The sequence below is a fragment of the Vespula pensylvanica genome, chromosome 13 (assembly GCF_014466175.1).
Source record: "Vespula pensylvanica isolate Volc-1 chromosome 13, ASM1446617v1, whole genome shotgun sequence".
NCBI lineage: Eukaryota > Metazoa > Arthropoda > Insecta > Hymenoptera > Vespidae > Vespula > Vespula pensylvanica.
In genome coordinates, this window is record NC_057697.1 from 939,122 (window position 1) to 959,329 (window position 20,208).

The window sequence follows — 20,208 nt, forward strand, 5'->3', positions numbered from 1 at the left end:
GGATGGGGAAACGGGAAGCAAAGAGCAAGGCTCGACGGGAAATTGGTTTCGTTTGTGAAATTCCTCGAGCAGAAAGTACCACGAAACTCCGTCGCCGTTGCCGTCGTCGTTCACATTCGCTCGATCTCTCGCACGAACCCTGCTGAGACGCGCGACGAGAAGAGCTCGGAGCTTTGCTTGTTTATCGAGATATTATTGGAATACCTTTACGAAACAGGAGAATATATCAGTCCAGTTGTCTATCTACTTGGACCAGCCAGCCAATGGACCGACTATCCGGTAGAGCTAATCGCGGTCGAACAACGACGTTGAACCATCCTTCTCATTAAGAATATTGGAATATCCAAGTGTTTGTTAGGAAGCGGAGAGATATGGTAGTCGCTCGAGGTCTGATCTCAATCCTCTTTGCTCCTCCGTACTGTTATTCCAACGCGATTGTCCTACGTAGTCAAAGAGATGGAGATAAATTACCGGAAGCTATGATCGATCGACACGGGTACTCGCGTAGATATTTATGCATACAAACACACATATATATATATATATATATATATATATATATATGTATTTCCTGAACAAATCTAAAAGCGTAGAGAGTAAAATTATAGATAAAACGTGTAATAAATCCCAATTAAGTGTCTCTCGTTGATCTATCGCAGGGGAATAGGTATACTCCCAGAGTATTTTCTCTTCGATCGGAGATCATTATCTCGACTGGAATCGGGTACCTTCGAGGAATGAGAAACTAGTTCGTAGCTGCGGATATAGGAGACACAATGGATCGCAATTAGACGTCTTTTGCTGCTGTCGTAGAAAAGGAATATATACCGACTGCAGAGACACGCCGGTGGTATTCGTTCGCGACGACAGAATTAGCCGCTTATACGGAGTGCCGAGCGACAAGTCGTAAAACAAGTTCGCTCGACAGTCTTTCCTTTTAGGGCAACCGATTTGTTCCTCATTTATCAGACTTTTAAAACAGCCACGAAACGTATTCTAGAGTGTATCTCCTTGATAGGGCCAACTTCTTATGTCATTCTTTCTTTTTCTCTCGTTCTTTCTCGACTCCTCGAACTCGAGGAAGGCGTCGCGAAACACAAACTTCTCCGAGTGTGTCCGTCTCCCACGCGTACTTCCCTCGCTCCGACAATTTCTTTTCGGACAAAGCGCGTTCCAAACATCGGCTGGTACCACGAACGGTGATTCTTTCGAGCCTGTAAACAGCGCTCGAAGCAGCATCGAAAGAGAGAGAAACGAAAGAAAAAAAAAAGAGAGAGAGAGAAGGAGAAAAGAAAAGAAGAGATGGAAAGGGCTAAGCGGAAGTCAACGAACCGAGAAGACTCCCTTTCTCTTTCTCTTTCTCTTCTCTACCTTCGCAACGCATCTCCGAAGGCGTCCAAGTATTATCGATGTACGATGTGCGTAGGCGTTGAAGAATCGATTATTCCGTTTCCAACGAGCTCGCTCGTAAGATTGATTTTTATACGGGTGGCCGTTTCGAGCCTCACGAAATACGGGGAGAACATTCGTCTACCTTTTTATTCCTCACTTTTTCTCTCCAGTTCGACAAATTAAAGTGTTCATAATTGAAGGGTCTTTGATCGACGTACGAACAATCAGTTTATAGCTCGTGCATATCGAATGAATGCGGTATTCCGATGTTGCGCGAAAACCCCGCTGAATTTATAAATAAATAAACGATCGTTTTTTCGAGTGATGTAGGGAGAGAGAGAGAGTGGGGGGGGGGGGAGGAATAGAAAAAGAATAAAATGCGTTGGACGGTCCGGAGCGTTTACAAAATTGGAAATCGACGCGAAAAGAACAATTAGAGATGCCAATGCTATTGGTCGATCGTTTTGTTCGACGTTTAACGTGAAAAAACCGCGAGAACCGATCATTTCCCGATGCGCTTCTCTTTGACAAGGACCTGCACGTGTACATGTGTGTATATATATATATATATATATATATATATATATATATATATAGATAGATATATAGATATATACGCGAGCATGAAATATATCTATGTAGTTATATAGCCGTGGGACGGTCGTAACACCCGATGAACGGTGTTCGGTACCATCTGCGTTTAACATCTGTATGTAGCGCGTGCTACGCGAATAGAAAAAACGCGATAACGTCGAATAGAAGAATGTACGAGGAGCTCCAGGTATACATTGGCAGGAAGGGATCGCGAGAGAGGCTCGATTCGAAAGGAAATGATTGATCGTACCTCGACGGGGCTCGTGAATTCAATGAAATTGAATGCCAGCTTCGAAGCCGACTCGACTCCCTCGACGAAGTTCATTGACTCTATTGTCGAGCACTTTCGAACGTCATCCGTTATAAATGGAAATATTATATGTGTGAATATACTCTTCTTTTTCCTACTTTCTCCTTTTTTTCTCTCTTCTTTTTTTTTTTTTTTTTTTACTCCTGTTAACCCCTTTGACAAAGATATTATCTATTCGCCGTAAGATACCGAACCAAGGAAGGGATTTCTTTGTATAATTGCGAATTCAGGGAAAGAGGGAGCAAGGGGCAATTGCGTTTCGCGATAAAATACTCGAATAATCTGCGATACTCTGACGATAAATTCTCTCTCTCTGTCTCTCCCTCCGAAAAATATATACCCACCTTCGAGAGACACTGCGAACGAGCTTACGGAAAGAATTTACGGAGGTTAAACGAGAAACTTGGAGAATTTGCGCAAGAGATTTTTCTCAGTGACGCTCGCGAGACGATCTTTCTATCGTTAATCCACTTGTGGTATTTTCGGTGCATCCACGTAGAATCCCAAGGACCCTTCTTCTTCTCTTCCTCGCTTACCTCTTTCTCCTCGTCATTCTCCTTTTGCTTTTCCATTTCCAAGCTCGTACATTCCTCGCTGGTAGAAAGCGACTCGACTCGACTTGCTCGAAATCGGAAGAAGCGGCAAATTTGAAATCCCAGCTATAGCTGTTAGTGGTGGTGGTGGTTGACGTCGTTACCACTGAAATGTAAGGAATAACGATCGTCTACAACCAAGTAGAATTTCAGGAACGCGGGCCGCGTTAATGAATTGCCCACTCCATTTGCCATAGCTCGCAACCCACCCCAGAATTACTTACGCTCGATCAGCGTGATAATCTTCGGACGGAAGTGCAAACGATGGTATTGCTGTTATCGATCCTCCTAAATTTGCCATTATTTGCTAGGAGATAATAAACTTTGATTCGTTCGAACGAATATTCGTTCCATTTGCTTTTTATCCGTTTGAAAAATTAGAACCTTGTGTAGCTTCGAACGATCCGATTCATGGAAAATGAAGTTTAAACTAAGCGACGGCGGCTTCCCCATTATGTTAAAATATGAATGCGAGGCAGTTATAAGGGTTCTTTTTAAACGTACCATGCCGCGCCGTACCGAGTCGAACGAAGTTGTGTACGTTGGACACCGACGATGGTTCTTTACGTTTAATACTTCTCGGTACGGCGACCTTAACGTCGCTGTCACCGTCGTCCTCTCTACGTCTCTCTTTATCTCTCTCTCTCTCTCTCTCTCTCTCTCTGTCTCTCTGTTTCTCTTCCTCTCCAAGTCCACAAGGACGGCCACATCGGCCGTAATGAGCAGACCCGTGCAAATGGTCACTCTCGTTCGCTTCTTGGACGTTTAACGTCCGAGGAAATTTCAACCGCAGGAAAGGAACTTCCAGAGGATCGAAGAAAATAATAAAAAGGAAAGATAAAGTAAGAGGAAGGTCGAAAAAATGCGGGACAACCGAAGAAGGTCGGCAAGTAAGTTAATTGAAGAAGACGGTATTAGTTTCTCCTCGACTTTTCTCGGATTTCCTTCCGGGCTTCGATTCGAAAGCCGTATAGAAGGCAATCGAGAACTTATTGCCCCGTAGGATTTCTAGAATCAGGATGAAAGCCAACCCTGGATAACGAGTACTACCACCACTGTATCATTCGATGAGAAATATCTTGAAGATTCTTCCGCGAGAGATTCTATCTCGGTGGGATATAATTTCTCTCTCGGATGTAACATCCGTCTTCGTTTAAATAGAAAATTGCTGATTATAGAGGAAAATGCAAAATCATTCTCAAGCCTGGCTAACATCGCGGAATTAATTCGAGACACTTGACGCGAGCGAACCAAATCCATACAAATCTGTTCGATCGAGCGAGGATATCAAAGCGTGTTGAGCGTGTGTATCTTTCTCTCTCTCTCTCTCTCTCTCTCTCTCTCTCTCTCTCTCTCTCTTATTGTTCCCTCTCGTATCTGGGAATTATAAGGGAATTAGCGTGGAATTACGTTGGAACTCGAAAGACGCCTTTCGCTGGAAATACCTCTAATCGGTTCGCTTTGATACGTTTCCTAGTCTCTGGTTATACCTACCTGTTCATAGTTATCCGTCTACCTTCGTTCTGCCCTTCGTTCTCTTAGGTGTATTATTCAGGAACATGCGCTAGAGTTCCCAAACGTACCGTTGGCTCTTTACCAAAACATCATTGCAGGTACGAGGACGTGGGGAGCAACCTCGAAGAGCACCAACGGCAATGGCAAATGACTGCGAATGCAAGAGCATGTCTCGCTTTTAGTCGCAAGTAGCATGACGACTCGACTACGATTATTCACGACCACCCACGAAGCTTCGAATAAACACGGACGCACCTAACTTAGGGAGGAACCTCGAGCGGGACCTCCGCGTCAAGGGAGAGACACGAGTTTCATACTCTTTATGCGGGGTGTGACTAACCGTTCGAGACTGAAAACGCCCTTGAAGGGCTTTCGAATCGTTCGTAACGATCGTTGCTTTTAACGCGCTCCTCTCGTACGTTCTCCTTTTTCTCCCTTTGGTATTGTTATTTTCTTTTGTAATAATCGTTCTCGCTCTTTCTCGATCGAATATCATACTTGACAATTACCTATTCATTTTTCTTTTCTATTTTGTTAATTCGCACAACCCGAGAAACCTTTCGGCCTTTTACAGGCTGCATAAAATATCGTATCGTTAAGGATACCTTTCTCCCTTCCCAAGGAACGGGATATTGCTTCTTCTACGACTTGGGAAAAGAAAACTGGCACCGAGTGGAAAGTTTTTAGTATCCGCTTAACGTTACGACGTCGTCCATGGTGCGACCATGGAAAGGACAATTTTTCAAACCATATATTATGGAACAAATGGAAAAGTTTCATAGTTTCCATTTGGTAAAATCGTAGAGTAAACCTTTCGACGACGTCTATCGAGAACTTAATTAAATGTACGTTATCGTCTATGAACGATAAGGAGTAGGAAGGAAAGGAAAGGGAATAAAGTTCATCCGGTAGACGCCGGTATAATTTCGTTGTTGGCTTCGAAGCACGAAGGAAAGTAGGATGCTCGATGGCCGTCGTTTCGCTTTTAGATTTTCTCTCAACTTTACCGAATTGTCCTTCGTGGTCCGTGGCTGAGAATTAATTATACGGCCCGTATATCGACAATTTGCGCTCTGAAACTACTAAGCTAAAGGCGAGACGCCGAGGAAAATTTATTTACCTAATTAAGCGAGCTCCGGGCACCGAGAACGAATTTATAGAGAGAGAGAGAGAGAGAGAGAGAGAGAGAGAGAGAGAGAGAGGGTGGATCGTCGTGCTTCATGGTTTAATTCGGAACCGTATGGAGAAACGGCAGGCCTGGGGCAATCGTACTTCGTTAAATGAAAAGCGTACGTAGGAAAAGACTCGCACGCGAGATGACTAACAAGTTAGTTATAGCCCCGACGATTTCCCTCCCAAAAATGCTTCTGTGTTGGGAGGATCGATAACGAATTCGTATCGATGTTAACCTTCGCTAAAAGTATAAAACGCAAAGGCTCCAACCACCGATCTCTCGGAAATAAAAAGATCTTGAATCCGTTTCAACTTTATTTCAACGAAATTGTGTGTTCTTTTATCTGTTCGACTTTACACTCGCACACGTGCACGCTTCTTCTCTCTTTCTCCGCGTGTCTCTCTGTCCGTCCTTTACCAAGGAGAGAGAAGAAGTCGAAAGTTCGACGCACTGTGTAATCGGAGTTTGAGTGCTTTTAAGTCGTCTCGGAGAATCCACGTTTATTAACGCTCTTATCTCTACTCAGTTATTCAGCCAATTTCGAAGCGTACTCCTTCGAAAGCTCGTTACATTCGCGACGATTACAACAACGCGGGTAACGAATAACGTTCGCATTATGTTAAGTTCTCGTCGTCGAGCTTGAAAGTACATAATTTCGGTAGTTCGAAACGTGTCAACATGATCTATATCGAGATAAACTTTAACGCGATCGAAGATCACGTTATGTGTATGTACATACACGATGCTCGTTAGAGAAGATGCATGGAGTGTCCAAGATATCACAAGGAGAGCTTTAGCAAATCGTTTTATAATTCAATCTTAATTACGTCCTGAGAAAATAATACAACGATGAGTAATCAAATAATAAATAGAATGTATACATGGTAGCTCGAGTCATTGTTTACGTTTATTTACAACTACGGTACGTACATACGCGACCTCTAAGACGTCTAAGATTAAATATACAAAACATGACCTTCCGATATTTCTTCCGTCGTTACCTTACAAGGACGACCGAAGTCAGTCTATTCGCGAACGTCGTCGAAACGAGTCGTATATTCTTTAAAGTATTGGCCGCGTAATCGCGTTCAACGCCGAATAGAAAATTCCATGGAAGTTTACGTGGAAATAACAGCTTAGGACTTTGGCGTTATCGGAACGAGTAAAATAATATAACGAAAGGAAGGAGAACGAAACTGTGAGAAAGTCGTCGTGCCACGGATTAAACGTTAGATACAGGTATGTAAGAGCTTAAGAATACTCGAACTCGATAGAAAGAGAGGACGTATTCGCTTATCTCGACAATTTATTGCCCAGTTTCCGGAGACGTTCCGCGACTTTAAACCGAGACGTTCGACGTTAAGTGACTTTGCTGGGTTTCGATGTAAGGTCGGCATCGTGAAACGAACGGAAAGGTAGAATTCAAACGTTTCAGAGAGGAAGAGAAAAAGAGAGAAACCGAGCTCGTAACGTAGAATCAAGATAATCCTACCTGTCCGTGGAAAGTGCCGGTGGATGCTCGTACAGTTACGAGAACGTAACAACGTGCTCGTCCTGTCGCGCTCGCTAATCCTCCTCTTCTATCTCGATGCATATATCATAACTCCGTAGCAAGGTGTCGCTCCTTCTCTTTTCTTCTTTTCATTTATTTCTCTCTCTCTCTCTCTCTCTCTATATATATATATATATATATATATATATATATATATATTTCTCTTCCCCTCTATTTCTCTCTCCCTCCGCCTTCGACTCGAATCCCCTCCTAAACCCGAAGTTAATCAAAACGCGACAAGTACGTAGATCTTTGGAGAAAGATTATTGCAAGCCCGAAACTTATGCGAAGCTTACTATACGATAGATACTTTGACTTTATAGTACACATACGTAGCAAAGTTTACGAACCAACGTCTTTCGTGATTGATCGTCGAGGTTATTGGTATGCTTTGAGTACTTTCAAAGGAGGAAACAAGTTCCCGTTGAATGCAACAATCCGTGGGTGAGTTGTTTAGTCTATCTACGAGTTCTGAAAATTGCCTCTACCGAGAAAATTTCGATAAACACGCTATACTAATCGATAGGTTTAACTGGACCAAAGTACGGATGCTAAGCGAGATATAGTATAGGAATTCCGATGTTAGCTGTGAAATTCGAAAAGTTAATACGATCTAAAGATCAAAGATAAAATCAATGAAATGCGATGGACAGACCAACGTAACCCTGTTATTTCTAACGAACTAGACACCGAACTCGACCTCTCACGCTTATTCGAAAACTAAACGAGTCACACCCGATAATAACGTCCGAGTTCGCGCTCTCGTGTTTATTTATCGTTATCTCCACGACTTTACCGAGTTCGTTTCAAAGAGAGAACTCTGAAAAATGTCACGCGTACGTCCGCTATCGTTATACGTTTTAAAAGCCATTCGCTACAGAACACGCAATGTTTCAATACGATAGATACTTTTAATGATGTGTATCAAATGGTAGTCACACCATTCCGACTGGTGGTTCCACGCGAGATATTTTCATTGCGGATAACGCGTCGTTTCATTTGATTATTATTATTTCATATAATTTCATTTTCAGAAAATTATAAAATACGAATTTCGTTCGATTATCGTTTTATAAAAAGATTCGAAAGAGACGATAACTCCTCGACCTTTGACCAAACGATGTTTTATTCCTTTTGGAAAAAGAAAAAAAAAGAAAAGAAAAAGAAGAATCAAAAGAGACAAAAAAAAAGGAGCGAGCCCGAGAGGAGAAGAGATTCCTCATAAATAATCGCGAAGCGAGCAAATGACCGGTTCTATCGTCGCAGGGGGGCGAAAGGGCGTAGTCCTTCTGGTGTTAAATTTCACCGATCTCGATGTCTATTTGTCTCAGATTCTCCTCCCAGTCTCCATCTGCCGAGGACGTCTCTCGAACGAAGCATACAATATATTATCATCTTTTATTAGGTGCTGCCGCAGCACCGTGTCAGGCAAATCTGCTCGCGCCCAACGATCATCCCTCCTAAAGACACCTACGTACACCTTTAGGTCACACAAAAACACACACACACGGCCGTTTTATTGGACGAACACGCTCGACTTCGCTCCGCTCAGCTCGGCTCAGCGCCGCCCGTTGGGAAGTACCTACCGATCGTAAACTTTGGAACACGCGTTTCGAACCGCCTTTTGCGATTCTTTGGACTCACGAGAAAGCGAATTTCTGTTTTAAAATGGAGTATATAAAATACATAGAGTATAAGCGTACGAGTTTATAGGTCGAACGAAAACCTGACCAGGCCGATATACTTTTTCCCATGTAAACCTGCAAGTAATAGTTATTACGTCTATCGCAATTGTAAGTAAGCGTTAGAAGGTTTAACGTTTTCGAAAAATTCAACGACCATCAAAAATTTGATTGAGAATGTTGGATACGATTTCTTTGTTTCGTTCGAGTTTCGATTTAACGTGAAAATCTTTGATCATCTCTGGTCCTGAAAAGTGATCAGCGTATAAAGGATGTAAAAGGGGAGCATAGATTTTAATCGAGCGACGTTAGAAGAGTTCCATTTCCGAACGACGAGATTAAACTCTATCGTTGTATCTATCGATCGATCGAGTCACACCGCGTCGGCTCGGCGACATCCCTTTTGCGGTGCATCTCGATGCACCGGATACTGTTTTGCCGTTGCATTGTTTGCTTTATCTTTGCTCTTTTGAATACATACGAAATAGTTTTCACCGAGGACTACGACCGTTCCACCATTGTCACGTGAACGATTGTTCGTCGTCGTACGGAAACGTACAGACTCGGAGTTCGTCGTTGAATTCTCTATTTAGCTTTCGTCGAGTCTCTCTGATAGAAGAAAAGGCGAGAATTAAATGCGACTCGTCGATTCGTCAAGCAGGAATTACTTTGGCAAAAAGCTTGCCATTCGTCCACGTAAAAGAGATATAAAAACGAGCTCTTCGACAAATACGTTCGCGCCTTCGAATAAATATAAACGCTGCGTTTTGATTTTTACGATGTTAGCTAAAAAGAAATTTTCAAGGATACAAAGAAGTATTTTATATGGGTACCGAACGAATAACATTTCGTCCATTCGTTGGAAATTCTCGCGTTCTCTTCGTTCGAATTCAAAAATTGTTGAAAACTCGAGACAGAGAGTCTTGCCGAGATGTACGCGTGGCTTCAAAGCGATTTCTGATATTGCCGAATTTTTTTTCTACTGGCTCGCTCGCGAAAAGAGAGAGAGGGAGAGAGAGATCGAAAAGCATAGGAGGTGAGTTAGCCACATGTGCGAGGAGGCAAGGACCTAAGCGAGCGTGAGCACATCAAAAGCGGCGGCTTATTAAAAAGAACGAACGTGCTGGGTCGCTAGATGAGAGGAATGGAGAGAAGGGAGGAAGCGTAACACGCGTAAAACGCTCTTTTTCCTGGCTCTCGGAAGTGCCAGGCACTGGCTGTTCTCTTTTCATCCAGCTCTCGAATAAATTATATACCGAGAAGATTCAGTTAAAATCTACGGAGTCGTGTTTGACCGCTAGACTTTTCGGCCTCTCGCTTTTTTTCATTTCTTTTACACACACACACACACACGCACATCTTATTTTTTATTCTTTTCCCTCGCGAATTAAGACGAACGCGAGTTGCTTCATCCTTCGTCGAAATATATTATTAAAAAATAATGACGCACGCGTATTATATTTTATATCGACGAGACTATTCGCTTGCCCTTTTTTTTTCGTCTTCTATCCCTCTGCAATAATTCGAAGCGTCGTACGAAGCTTAATTAAGGCATCGATGCCTTCGTCGCGCAAGGGTAAACCAATTTCGCGCGATATAGTCATGGAAGACTTCCCTCGACAACTGCGGACTAATTTCTCTCGAGGAACTCGCGTATAGCGTGGATCGTCCGGGTGTTCCTTCCCTTCCTCTTCGTTAATAGGTAGCTGAAGTGTGGCGAGATTGAGAATTATGTCTAGAGACGCGCGTACGCCCACGATGCCGGCGCCAGAGAGAAGAGATAGATGCCGAGGGTGAAACGAGGACACAGAGGTAACGTCGGTGCTTTCAAAGCTTGCAACGTCCCTCGGGATCGTTAGATCTTAGAAAACCTGTGAAACTTAAAAAGGACAAAAGTTTGGTTGGTTATAACGAGAAGGCGAAAGAACTCAAGTATAAACGAAAGGCATTAGGGAGATTGATTTTTTCTTCTTCTTTTTTTCTTCTTTTTTTTTTTTTTTTTTTTTTGTTGAAAGGTCCGTTTCATAATTAAACGAAAACTTAGAGGGTTTCTTTCGTTCGATCGATGGAAGAATATTCTAAGTTTATTTTAGAAAGGAAAAGAGAAAGATTGAAAAGAGGGAAATAAAGTAAACGAACGCAGATATGATTGTAATAATGAAAGGAGAATTACTCGAGTATATAGCTCGGAGGCACAGAGCGTATGGTGTTTCGAAGAGATAAGGAAAGAACGTATTTCGTAGGAACGAGACAGGCAGAACCCCGGAGGGTTAAAGAAGTCTGAAAAGAAAACGAATAGGCAGCAGGTAAAAGGTGAATAATGGTATGTAGACTGCACTAGCTAGAGTAGATCTCAAGTTTAACCGCGGAGTAAGCATTTATAATGGGTGAGGAGGAGCGAGCAATGCTAACGTGGGTGTAGCAAAATTCTAAAGGATTTTCGCGAGAAATCGCGAAGGTGGGTAAGAGTGACAAGAGATAAGAGAAGGAAGGGACGTCCGTTCGCCTAAATGTTTCCTTCTGATTACGATATTACGCCGTTCCTCGGAGTTGATTTACGATGGGTAGCTCGAGCCCAGGAGTAGCGTCATATGTTCGATGTCAAAGCAAATTTTCCAGAAAGTAAATTGATAAATTTTATAAGATAAAAAATGAGAAAAATGGTGGAAGCTGGAGAAATAAAATCGGGATACCTCGATAAAAGCTCAATTTCTTAGTTAAAGTCATCGAAGATATTCATTCGATGTCTTTGAAAGTTCGTTGTGTAAACGAAAAAAAAAAAAAGAAAAGGGAAAAAGAAAAGAACGTTAAAAGCGATTCGGTATTTATAGAACGTCGTCGTTCTTCCGAGAGTTCGTATAGCAGAAAATATTGCATCAGGCATTCATATGAAATTCCCGCTTTCAAGCAGATTGTAGTCGCTTTTTAAAAGTAACGATCCGCATGGACCGACGAAGGGTAAATCCTTCGTCTTTGTCGTAAAAATATCTGCGAGTCGCAGTTATAGTACTCGCTTAGTTTTCCGCGACTGGAGAAATGTACACGGACGTATGAAAATTGTGTCGGAGTACTTTCGTTATTTTCCAAGTCAGACCAGACGAATGCATTGCGCTTGAATATGGTATTACATATTTTATCCTATATACATAAATATACGCGACCCGTTAAATCCGCAAAAATACGAAGGCGCGTAAGATATAAAAGGGAGAGGGAGTAAAGAGAGAAAAACTATTGACATCCAATCGGTCGAGCTGTTACGAGAGGACCAGCCGTTGTTTTCGAGTCGTTTAAATCATATATATATCGTCCAACAATTTGTCAAAATATTGACTCGCCCCGTGTACGTATAAGATTTATGTTGCGACACTTTTGAAAAGGGAAGAAGAAAAATAAAGAAGAAGAAAAAAAAGAGAAAAGGGAAAAAGCGAACGATCGCAAATATCCAGGAGATTTTCTCGTCGACGGAAAGGAATTTTCGGGGACGGCTCGTGCGCTGGATCCAATAGCAGGGAGAACTAATGGTAACCCCTGAGATTTACTGCGAGGAAAAAGAGAGGAAAAAGGCCAAAGGAAAGAAAGGGAAAAAAAAAGAAAAAAAAAAGAAAGAAAGAAAAAAGGAATAGGAAAAGAAGAAAGAAGAAAAAAAGAATGGAAGGTGCGATATGCCGTAGAAATGGCGAGAGAAACGAAGAAGGATAACGTCAAGGAGAAAAGGAAGGAATGGAAGTTATCCATAGGTATTCCTAGCAGGCCGAGTAACGCGTGGGACGTCGAGGGAACATAATATCGCGACAAGAAAGCCATACCTTCCGTCGTACAATTAAGCTCGACCGTAAAACGAACGTTTGCCGAGCATTTCTCCGCACGCACGTCTCGTGCCAAGAGTTTGCTACCTCCTGGCTACCTGTAATACGCCTTATCAAGGATAATTGCTCAATTAGACTTGTTCCTTCGTAATGTAGTTAATAAGTAATCAAAGTATTACTTGGAGATGATCGTCTTTTTCGTGCAATCTTCGTGTCGTTTAAAATTCAATAGTAGTTCTTTCTTGTCTCTTTTCTTTTCTCTTGTCTTTTTTTCTTTTCTCTTCTTTCACTTTTTTTGTTCGTTGCAAGGACGTAGAGTGTAATGGAGAAAAATCCGGGTCATGGTCTTAGCGAGATCGCTCGGAGAGAAAATTCGTAGGAGATGAGGTCGAAGGGTATGAGGTCGGCTTTAGCGTACAACGTAAATACTATGGAATTGAATCGGTTCTTTTACGTTCCATCCACGTCCGTATCGCGACCCACGAAATATGTAGAGTGCACCGAGCGAAAAATTGTTTGTTAGATTTTCCTACGATCCCTTCTACCTGTTTTTCATTCGATGCTCCCTTTCGTTTTATTTTATTTTTATTTACCTCGGCCTCTTCGTTACTCTTCCCGTCGTAGCTGCCACGTAGTATTCATAGAACACGTAAACGTAGAGAATGGAGGCTAATACGATCGATCGTCGCGCAATTAATTCGCGACAAAGGTTCGACAAGATTAATCGCACTTTGTAGATAGACGATAAATCCGATCGATCCCGTTGGAAAACAGTCGAGTTATCGATCGACGGCTTCGAGGGTTTACGAACGGCTTCCCGAGTCGCGAGAGTGATACGATCGTTATGTGTTCGTTAGAGTTAATTTATGTATTTATTCAAAAAGCGGTGGGTATTGAATAAACAGCCGATAATGAAAGTTCATTGTGATATACGTCTGGTGGATGCCGAACGCGACCAGATAGCGTTACCGAACGCTAGCATCACCCCTAGCGTAAATATTTGCCTGTACTTTTCGATCTGCAAATACTTTTCGACGTATCACTTTGCCAGACCTTTCTCTCCTCTCTCTCTCTCTCTCTCTCTCTCTCTCTCTCTCTCTCTCTTTCTCTTTCTCTCTCGCTCTCTGTCCCTCACCTCCGCCCCATCTCTTCTTCAGGAAATATTCGCGATTCGTACGCGAGATCACGAGCGATATTTATGCCGTTAACTAATATGACGAGCTGCTATGACATTATACGACACGAATATTTCCGACAAGTTGAATAACTCGTTTATTCGTCTTAATTAATGGCATCCCCCAAATTCTACTTCCAAATTTCATGAAGCTCGCGTTCTGCTTAGCTCTAAATCTTGACTTCCATATCCGAATATAGCGTTGATAATGGGTACGATAATGATAATAGAAGACTATTCCGATATGACATTCTACTTAAGTCGATCCACCCCGCCGATAAAGATTCTTACACGGGCGTGGCTCTGTGTACGTACCATCTAAGTACGAGGGACATTCCAATCAGGACATAACGGATTTGCCGATAGAATCTGCGAGCGATCCGGTAGTTTACCTACTCGTCGCCACGATTATACGTACAAACCGTGGAGGAACGCAAGCTAAATTGGATTTCGGTCTGGGATCGATGGTGTGCATCCGTGCCAACGTAATTAGGTTTTCCGAGCGCGCCATGCGGATTACGCGTCTCGATATATCCGCATAGCGGATTTCATATTTTCCTCGGTCTCTGAAACGTTATCGTATCGTCAATGATTTCTTGTTAATTAGTATGTAACGCAGCGTTTATCGGAACTCCAAAGGATATAACGCTTTTCGTCCACGTCCTAAACTTCAACTTGCTCAACTCGATCGGAGAGAGAGAGAGAGAGAGAGAGAGAGTCTCGATCGAATTTAAAGAGGAACTTCAATTTCGAGGGAAAACTTTGCTACGAACGCATCGGACCATGTTAAAGTGGCAAGTTTCTTGCCATTCTCCATAACGGTTCCTACGTTTTACTTTACGCATGACTCCTCGAATAGTTTGAGACTCGTTTCACGACACGGACATCCTCGTCGGTGATAATCGTTGAAAGAAACGTTTGATAAAAGTCTGAAATCGATATATATATATATATATATATATATATATATATATATATATCGTCGATCTCGTTAAATACGCACAGAATCCGAAGCAATTTCATCGAAAACGATTTCTCGATCTACATTAATCGTCAAAAGAGAGCTTGAAATTTTCATAATACCACGCGTTAATGAGCTTTTGATCGCGCGTCGTAAAAGCGTTCGTTGATAATTCCCTCAAAAAATAATCCTTGGAGATTGATGCTTTTTGTAATAACCAGCAAGTTGCCCATCTTTTTTCTCATTTAACAATGCTTCAAAGGTGGAAACGTTGGAAAGTTTTTTTCTAATCGGGTCGACGTATTTTACGATACGCGAGAAAATTTAAATACCAAAATTGCATGGAAAATGGGAACATCTGCAGCTGGTGCTCTCAGAATCCCGAGAAAATCATGCAAATGTCTCGGAGCATCTTTATTTTACAGGACTGACGATGCGACCGGTGATATTGCGAGAGGCGCCAGTAAAAATGCTGATTATAATTCCGGCAATCGCAGGCAACGCTAGCCAAGATAGTATTGAAAAAGAAAATCGCGTTCGGAGAAAGTATTCTCGTTAAGGAGAATCCATCGAGTAAAAAGGAAAATTAATGTTCCCTATCCCGGCAGTGAAAAAAGAGTTTCCATTTTTATCTTGAAATAATAACGATTTCAAAAGATTAGAGTTAATCATTGGTATTAAAATTCTTAATATTAGAATTCTTATAATAATATATTTTCGAATTGAATTTCCCGCAAAGAAGAGGTCGTACCCGAATGCAATACCATTGTTACGTCCCACGTGAAAAGGGAAGGTAAAAGAGAAAATGGAAATACACGGGACATACGTATCGGCGTTGCTCGATTGTCCTCGAGGTACTTCGGTCCCGTGCTACGTCAACAGCCGCCTTTTTTCGATGGCCTTTTTCAATGGCCTAAACAACCAAACACTTCGCCGACGCAGGATGTCGTGCAATGGTGTTTGCCACATCTCTCTCTCTCTCTCTCTCTTTCTCTCTTTCTCTCTTTTTAGATCTCTTTCGGTATCTCGTTTTCAGCTCGTCCGGCGAAAAAACACGAATGCGAACGAGTGGGATCGTCGACGATTTTTCCCTTCTATTGCCCTTCTCGAGCACGCGAATTCGTGCTTCCTGATCTGTACGTGTATGCGTGTTTTTGTGTAAATTTCAAAAATATGCTCGCTCGGACGGCGGACGAGCGAAAAAACCAAGTGAAACGACGTGGAAGTACCACTCGGTGAAACGTGCATAATCGGGACGGTTCGATGTTCTCTCTATGCACTTTTTTCTTTTTTTCTTTTATCGAGACTCTCGATCGTACCGGTATTTTCTCTAGATTTATACTTATCGCATCCGTAAATGACGTGATTTATTTTCTCACTATTTTCGAATCTCCTCGAACATTTCCTGGCCGTACGATTTAAATTACCGTACGTGTATAACGAGTGGAAACGATTAAGAGTTTGAGTGTTAAAAAAAAAAAAAAAAAAAAAAACAGAAAGAAAGAAAAAAAATACAAACAAAAAAAAAAGGATAAAAAAAGGAAAAGCGAATAAATACGTTTTGCCGAACGATCGAGACAAGATCGATGCATCGATCACACTTTTTACCAACCTGAATTTTGTTCGAGTGATCCTGCCGAAGCGTAGAATTCCATTTAATTGCTTTTTTTTCCCTTCCTCTCTTCCCTCCCCTCTATTTGGCCAAGACGATTGAAGTGCCAACCTCGATGGATTTATCGTACTTGATTAGACGGCAGGGTTTCAAGTACGGACATCGAATGCACCAAACGGCTGTCCAATGAGCAGGAACGATTATCGTTGAACATTGCGGATTCTCGTACAGCAGTATTTATCGCGGCAACTCGATGGATGAAGGCAATAGCTTGGAAATATTGGACTGTCGTGATTGCTGCGATAAAACTGGATCGGAATACGCGACAAAAATCTGTTCTCGATCGTTTTCAAAAAGTTCATTAGAAAGTAACGAATATAGAATATTCGATTCGATGGAAATGTAAGGATTAAGAGAATTAATTTTTAAATGTTGTTTCCTCTCTTCGCGCTTGATACCAGAGAATCTCGAATATCTCGTTGATAACATTTCCTAATTTTAATCCAATTGGATTGATAACATTAACGGCTCGCTTGGTTTAATAACGCTCGCGGATACATTTGATGAGGCAGCGTTGGAAATGCTGTTAGATCAACTAAATGCTCCTATTTCGTTGGCCTGCATTCATACGTCATGTCGATATTAGATACGTCTGTTTCACTTTACGTCATGGCTAGGACCACGCGCATAAGTTTGTTTTAAATAATCGATGTATACCGAAAATCATGATAATTTGCGAGAATACTAGAAATACGTCAATCGCGAACGACGGCCAACCAATTCCCGTAAATTTCATTCCAATTTCTAAACGCACCTCGATCGACGTTCTCTGTTATTAGGTATTATATAAAAAAAAAAAAGAAGAGAGAAAAAAAGGAATAAAACGCGTTCGAAACAAACGAATTATTTCAGCCACGTAACGTGTGAATTCACTCGACGAATTAGTCAAGAACTAGAGAGGAGAGGGAAAGGGGGAGAGGGAGAGAGAGAGACAGAGACTGAACGAAAAGCCGATTAAGCTTTGTGACTCTTTGTCGATTGAACTGTTTACAGAGACGCGCAGAGAAGTAGACGAAAGGATCGATAGTTCTAGATACCCTGTAAAAAGCACGGATTTCGACTTAAGCGCATTTCACCGTTCGTATGGTCGAGATCGAACTAAGTTTAAATTCAAATCACTATGTTCCTAACTACGATGTATACCACGCTTGAAAAATAAAAAGAGAGAGAGAGAGAGAGAGAAAGAGAGAATTTCCTACTTAAATTCATTGCTTTTTTTTTTCTTTTTTATATCCAAGTTCATTTTCATGGTTGAAGAATTAAAAGAATTGCATCGTTCGAATCTCCTTCCTGTTTCATCGAAATTTCAAGTACCCTCGCGATCTTCGCTTCAATACACGTCCACTCGTTCGCGTATCAATGATAGAAATCAATTCAGGTTCTACGAACGTACCTTCGTCATTACGTTTCATCAAAGCGTTTTCCTCGAGAATCCTCGTATCCCTCGACTCGTTCTATAAAAAGATTTCAAAGGTAGAAATGATTTAGCGAAATTGTCGAAGAACTTTTTAATTTACGAAACGTATTTCTTTTCTACTTACCTACGTCCTACTTATTCCATCAACTTTAATCTATTTCCGGATCATTGAATCTTAAGACCGAATCATGCCGATGTCGAGACATATTAAACTTCCAAACTTCGAGAAGATCGAGTAAAGCAACGAACTACAAACGTATGTACGTATTCGATCGAGATCATTCTCGTCGAGACCTTGTAACTAAAAGGATTTATATACGAGATACGAATTCTAATCGTTAGAGTTTCACATAAAATAGACGGTCGAATCGTTTTGAAAAGAAGTTAACCAATTTGTCAGACTTGCTTGATACAGAGAAAGAAAAGAGAGGAAGATGACTCTTTAGATTCCTCTGGAGACTCTCCTGTCCTCCCTTTTTACTTTCATTCCGGAGAAAATTGAATACAGTCTCCCGTAGGCTCTCGGACGACACAAAAACGCAGTACGAATTTCGTTGTGAAGCGTCCTCGAAACGAAAGCGGTACTTCCCTAACATTCTGGGAATTTACTTGGTCGTTCGTACAATGAGATTCATTGTACGCATTGTATCGCGATGTTCTATTCGCGCTCCTCTCTCTCTCTCTCTCTCTCTCTCTCTCTCTCTCTCTCTCTCTTCTTCTCGACACAATAGATTGTGTACGTTGGTCGTTTGCCATGGTCAGCAGAAACAGCAACAGAGTAGAGCAACGTTGAATTCCGTGCACGACATCATCGTGAGATTACGTTCTCTCCATGCACGTAGCTGAATCGGCCTACTGGTGGTATGGAATAAGCCACGGAAGCGACGACAGCCAGCACCGATTTCCTAAGTGCCTAATCGCGCATAATAGCGAACAGAGCAGAGCATTGCCGGCCAGCTCGTCGCGTGCCACTTACAATTAGAGAAACACGTATGATAGTCGCGCGAACTACGTGACTCGAGCCCTCGTCCGTTCTGGAAAGTGGCCCGATTGAGATAATTTATGAGTTCGTGCGGCTTCAATCGTCTACGGAAACGTTTACGCATTATCTCATTTATCACATTCGACTCTGTAAATACTGTCTAATCTTGCATTTTTAAGATTGTAGCGTCGCCTATCGCTGGGCATCACGTTCGACTATGTTTTTCTTTCTTTCTTTCTTTCTTTTGGCTTCCTTGTGATATTTTTTGTTTTGTTTTCCTTTTTTCTTTCTTTTTTTTTTTTTTTTTCACTAAATTTATCTCGACGTCGCTGAGACGTAGCCGAGAAAATCACGAGACGAGGAGCAAGGTCACTGTTTACTACCGTCGAAATAACACGTACATAATAAAAGCTCCTCCAAAGGACTGTTCGCTTCCCCCCTCCCACCCTTTAACTCCGTTTCGTGCTTTCTCCTCTCTTTCTACCTCTCCCTCTCCCTCTCTTCGTTTTCGTTCTTTTTCATGCGTCGCAGGCTGGCACGCGAAGGCTATTTCGCGACGTGTCACGAGTCATTAGAAGGTTAGTCGTCGACATCTCGAGCTGGCTTCTCGTTCGAGCACCGTTTATGTAAGGGGTGTTCCAAAATTGACTCTATCCTCAACGACACGTTTGTATTCCGCTTTAATCGAATCTTTCTCCGTCCATGATAATCTACAACGAACACGCTGAACACGCGCGTCGATTCGATAAAAAAATCTTTCGTATAATTGCTAATTCATTCATTGCTAATCATCGTACAACATCCTATGTTGATGAATCGTTGAAAAAGAAAGAAAAAGAAAGAAAAAGAAAAAGAGGAAAAAGAACAAATCAAAATATTCGCTTCAGAGCACCCTTTATATCCAATGGAATACGTATCCGTCGTGGAACGTCGCAGTGGCGCCCAGCCAGAAATGCCTGATGAGTACTCCTAACGTGGCGGACATATTTTTAAAGTGCCTCACTTCCACGCCTCTCCTCTTCTTTGGTCCGAGAGACTGGCCGCAACGAAACGCACCGAGCTGACAGGTTTACCGCGCAAAACGAAGGAAGATCGAAGTTTCGTTCGCCTTTCAGCCTCGACATTGACATCCGTTGGTCGACGCCTTATCTTTCATATACTTGAAGAATATCTCTATTGATCTTTAGATATTTTTAACGTCCTCGCAAAATATGCGGAGGCATACCGATAACTTGAATTAAAACAATAGAATCACGTGTTCTTATCGTCGACGATAGCAGAGACGCGATAAAACAAACAATGCTGAGAAATTAATTAAAAACTTCTCTCTTGTTTCCCGTGGACGGGACATTAATCATCAACTTGTTTTCTGGAGAACAACCCT

General features: G+C 41.9%; 1 protein-coding gene across 16 annotated transcripts in view; it reads left to right on the forward strand.

The window, feature by feature from the left end:
• Positions 1–20,208, forward strand: part of LOC122633697 (collagen alpha chain CG42342) — an 88,323-nt gene that overhangs the window by 28,275 nt on the left and 39,840 nt on the right. The window contains exon 1 of one of the 16 annotated variants that reach the window (XM_043821936.1): positions 2,996–3,779. The exons of 14 other annotated variants lie outside the window; for them this stretch is intronic. In XM_043821936.1, the coding sequence (XP_043677871.1) occupies positions 3,752–3,779 (28 nt within the window). In that variant the 5' untranslated portion in view covers positions 2,996–3,751. Of the gene's footprint in view, positions 1–2,995; positions 3,780–20,208 lie in introns of those variants that run through there. One more of the 16 variants, XM_043821934.1, reaches the window with a different exon arrangement.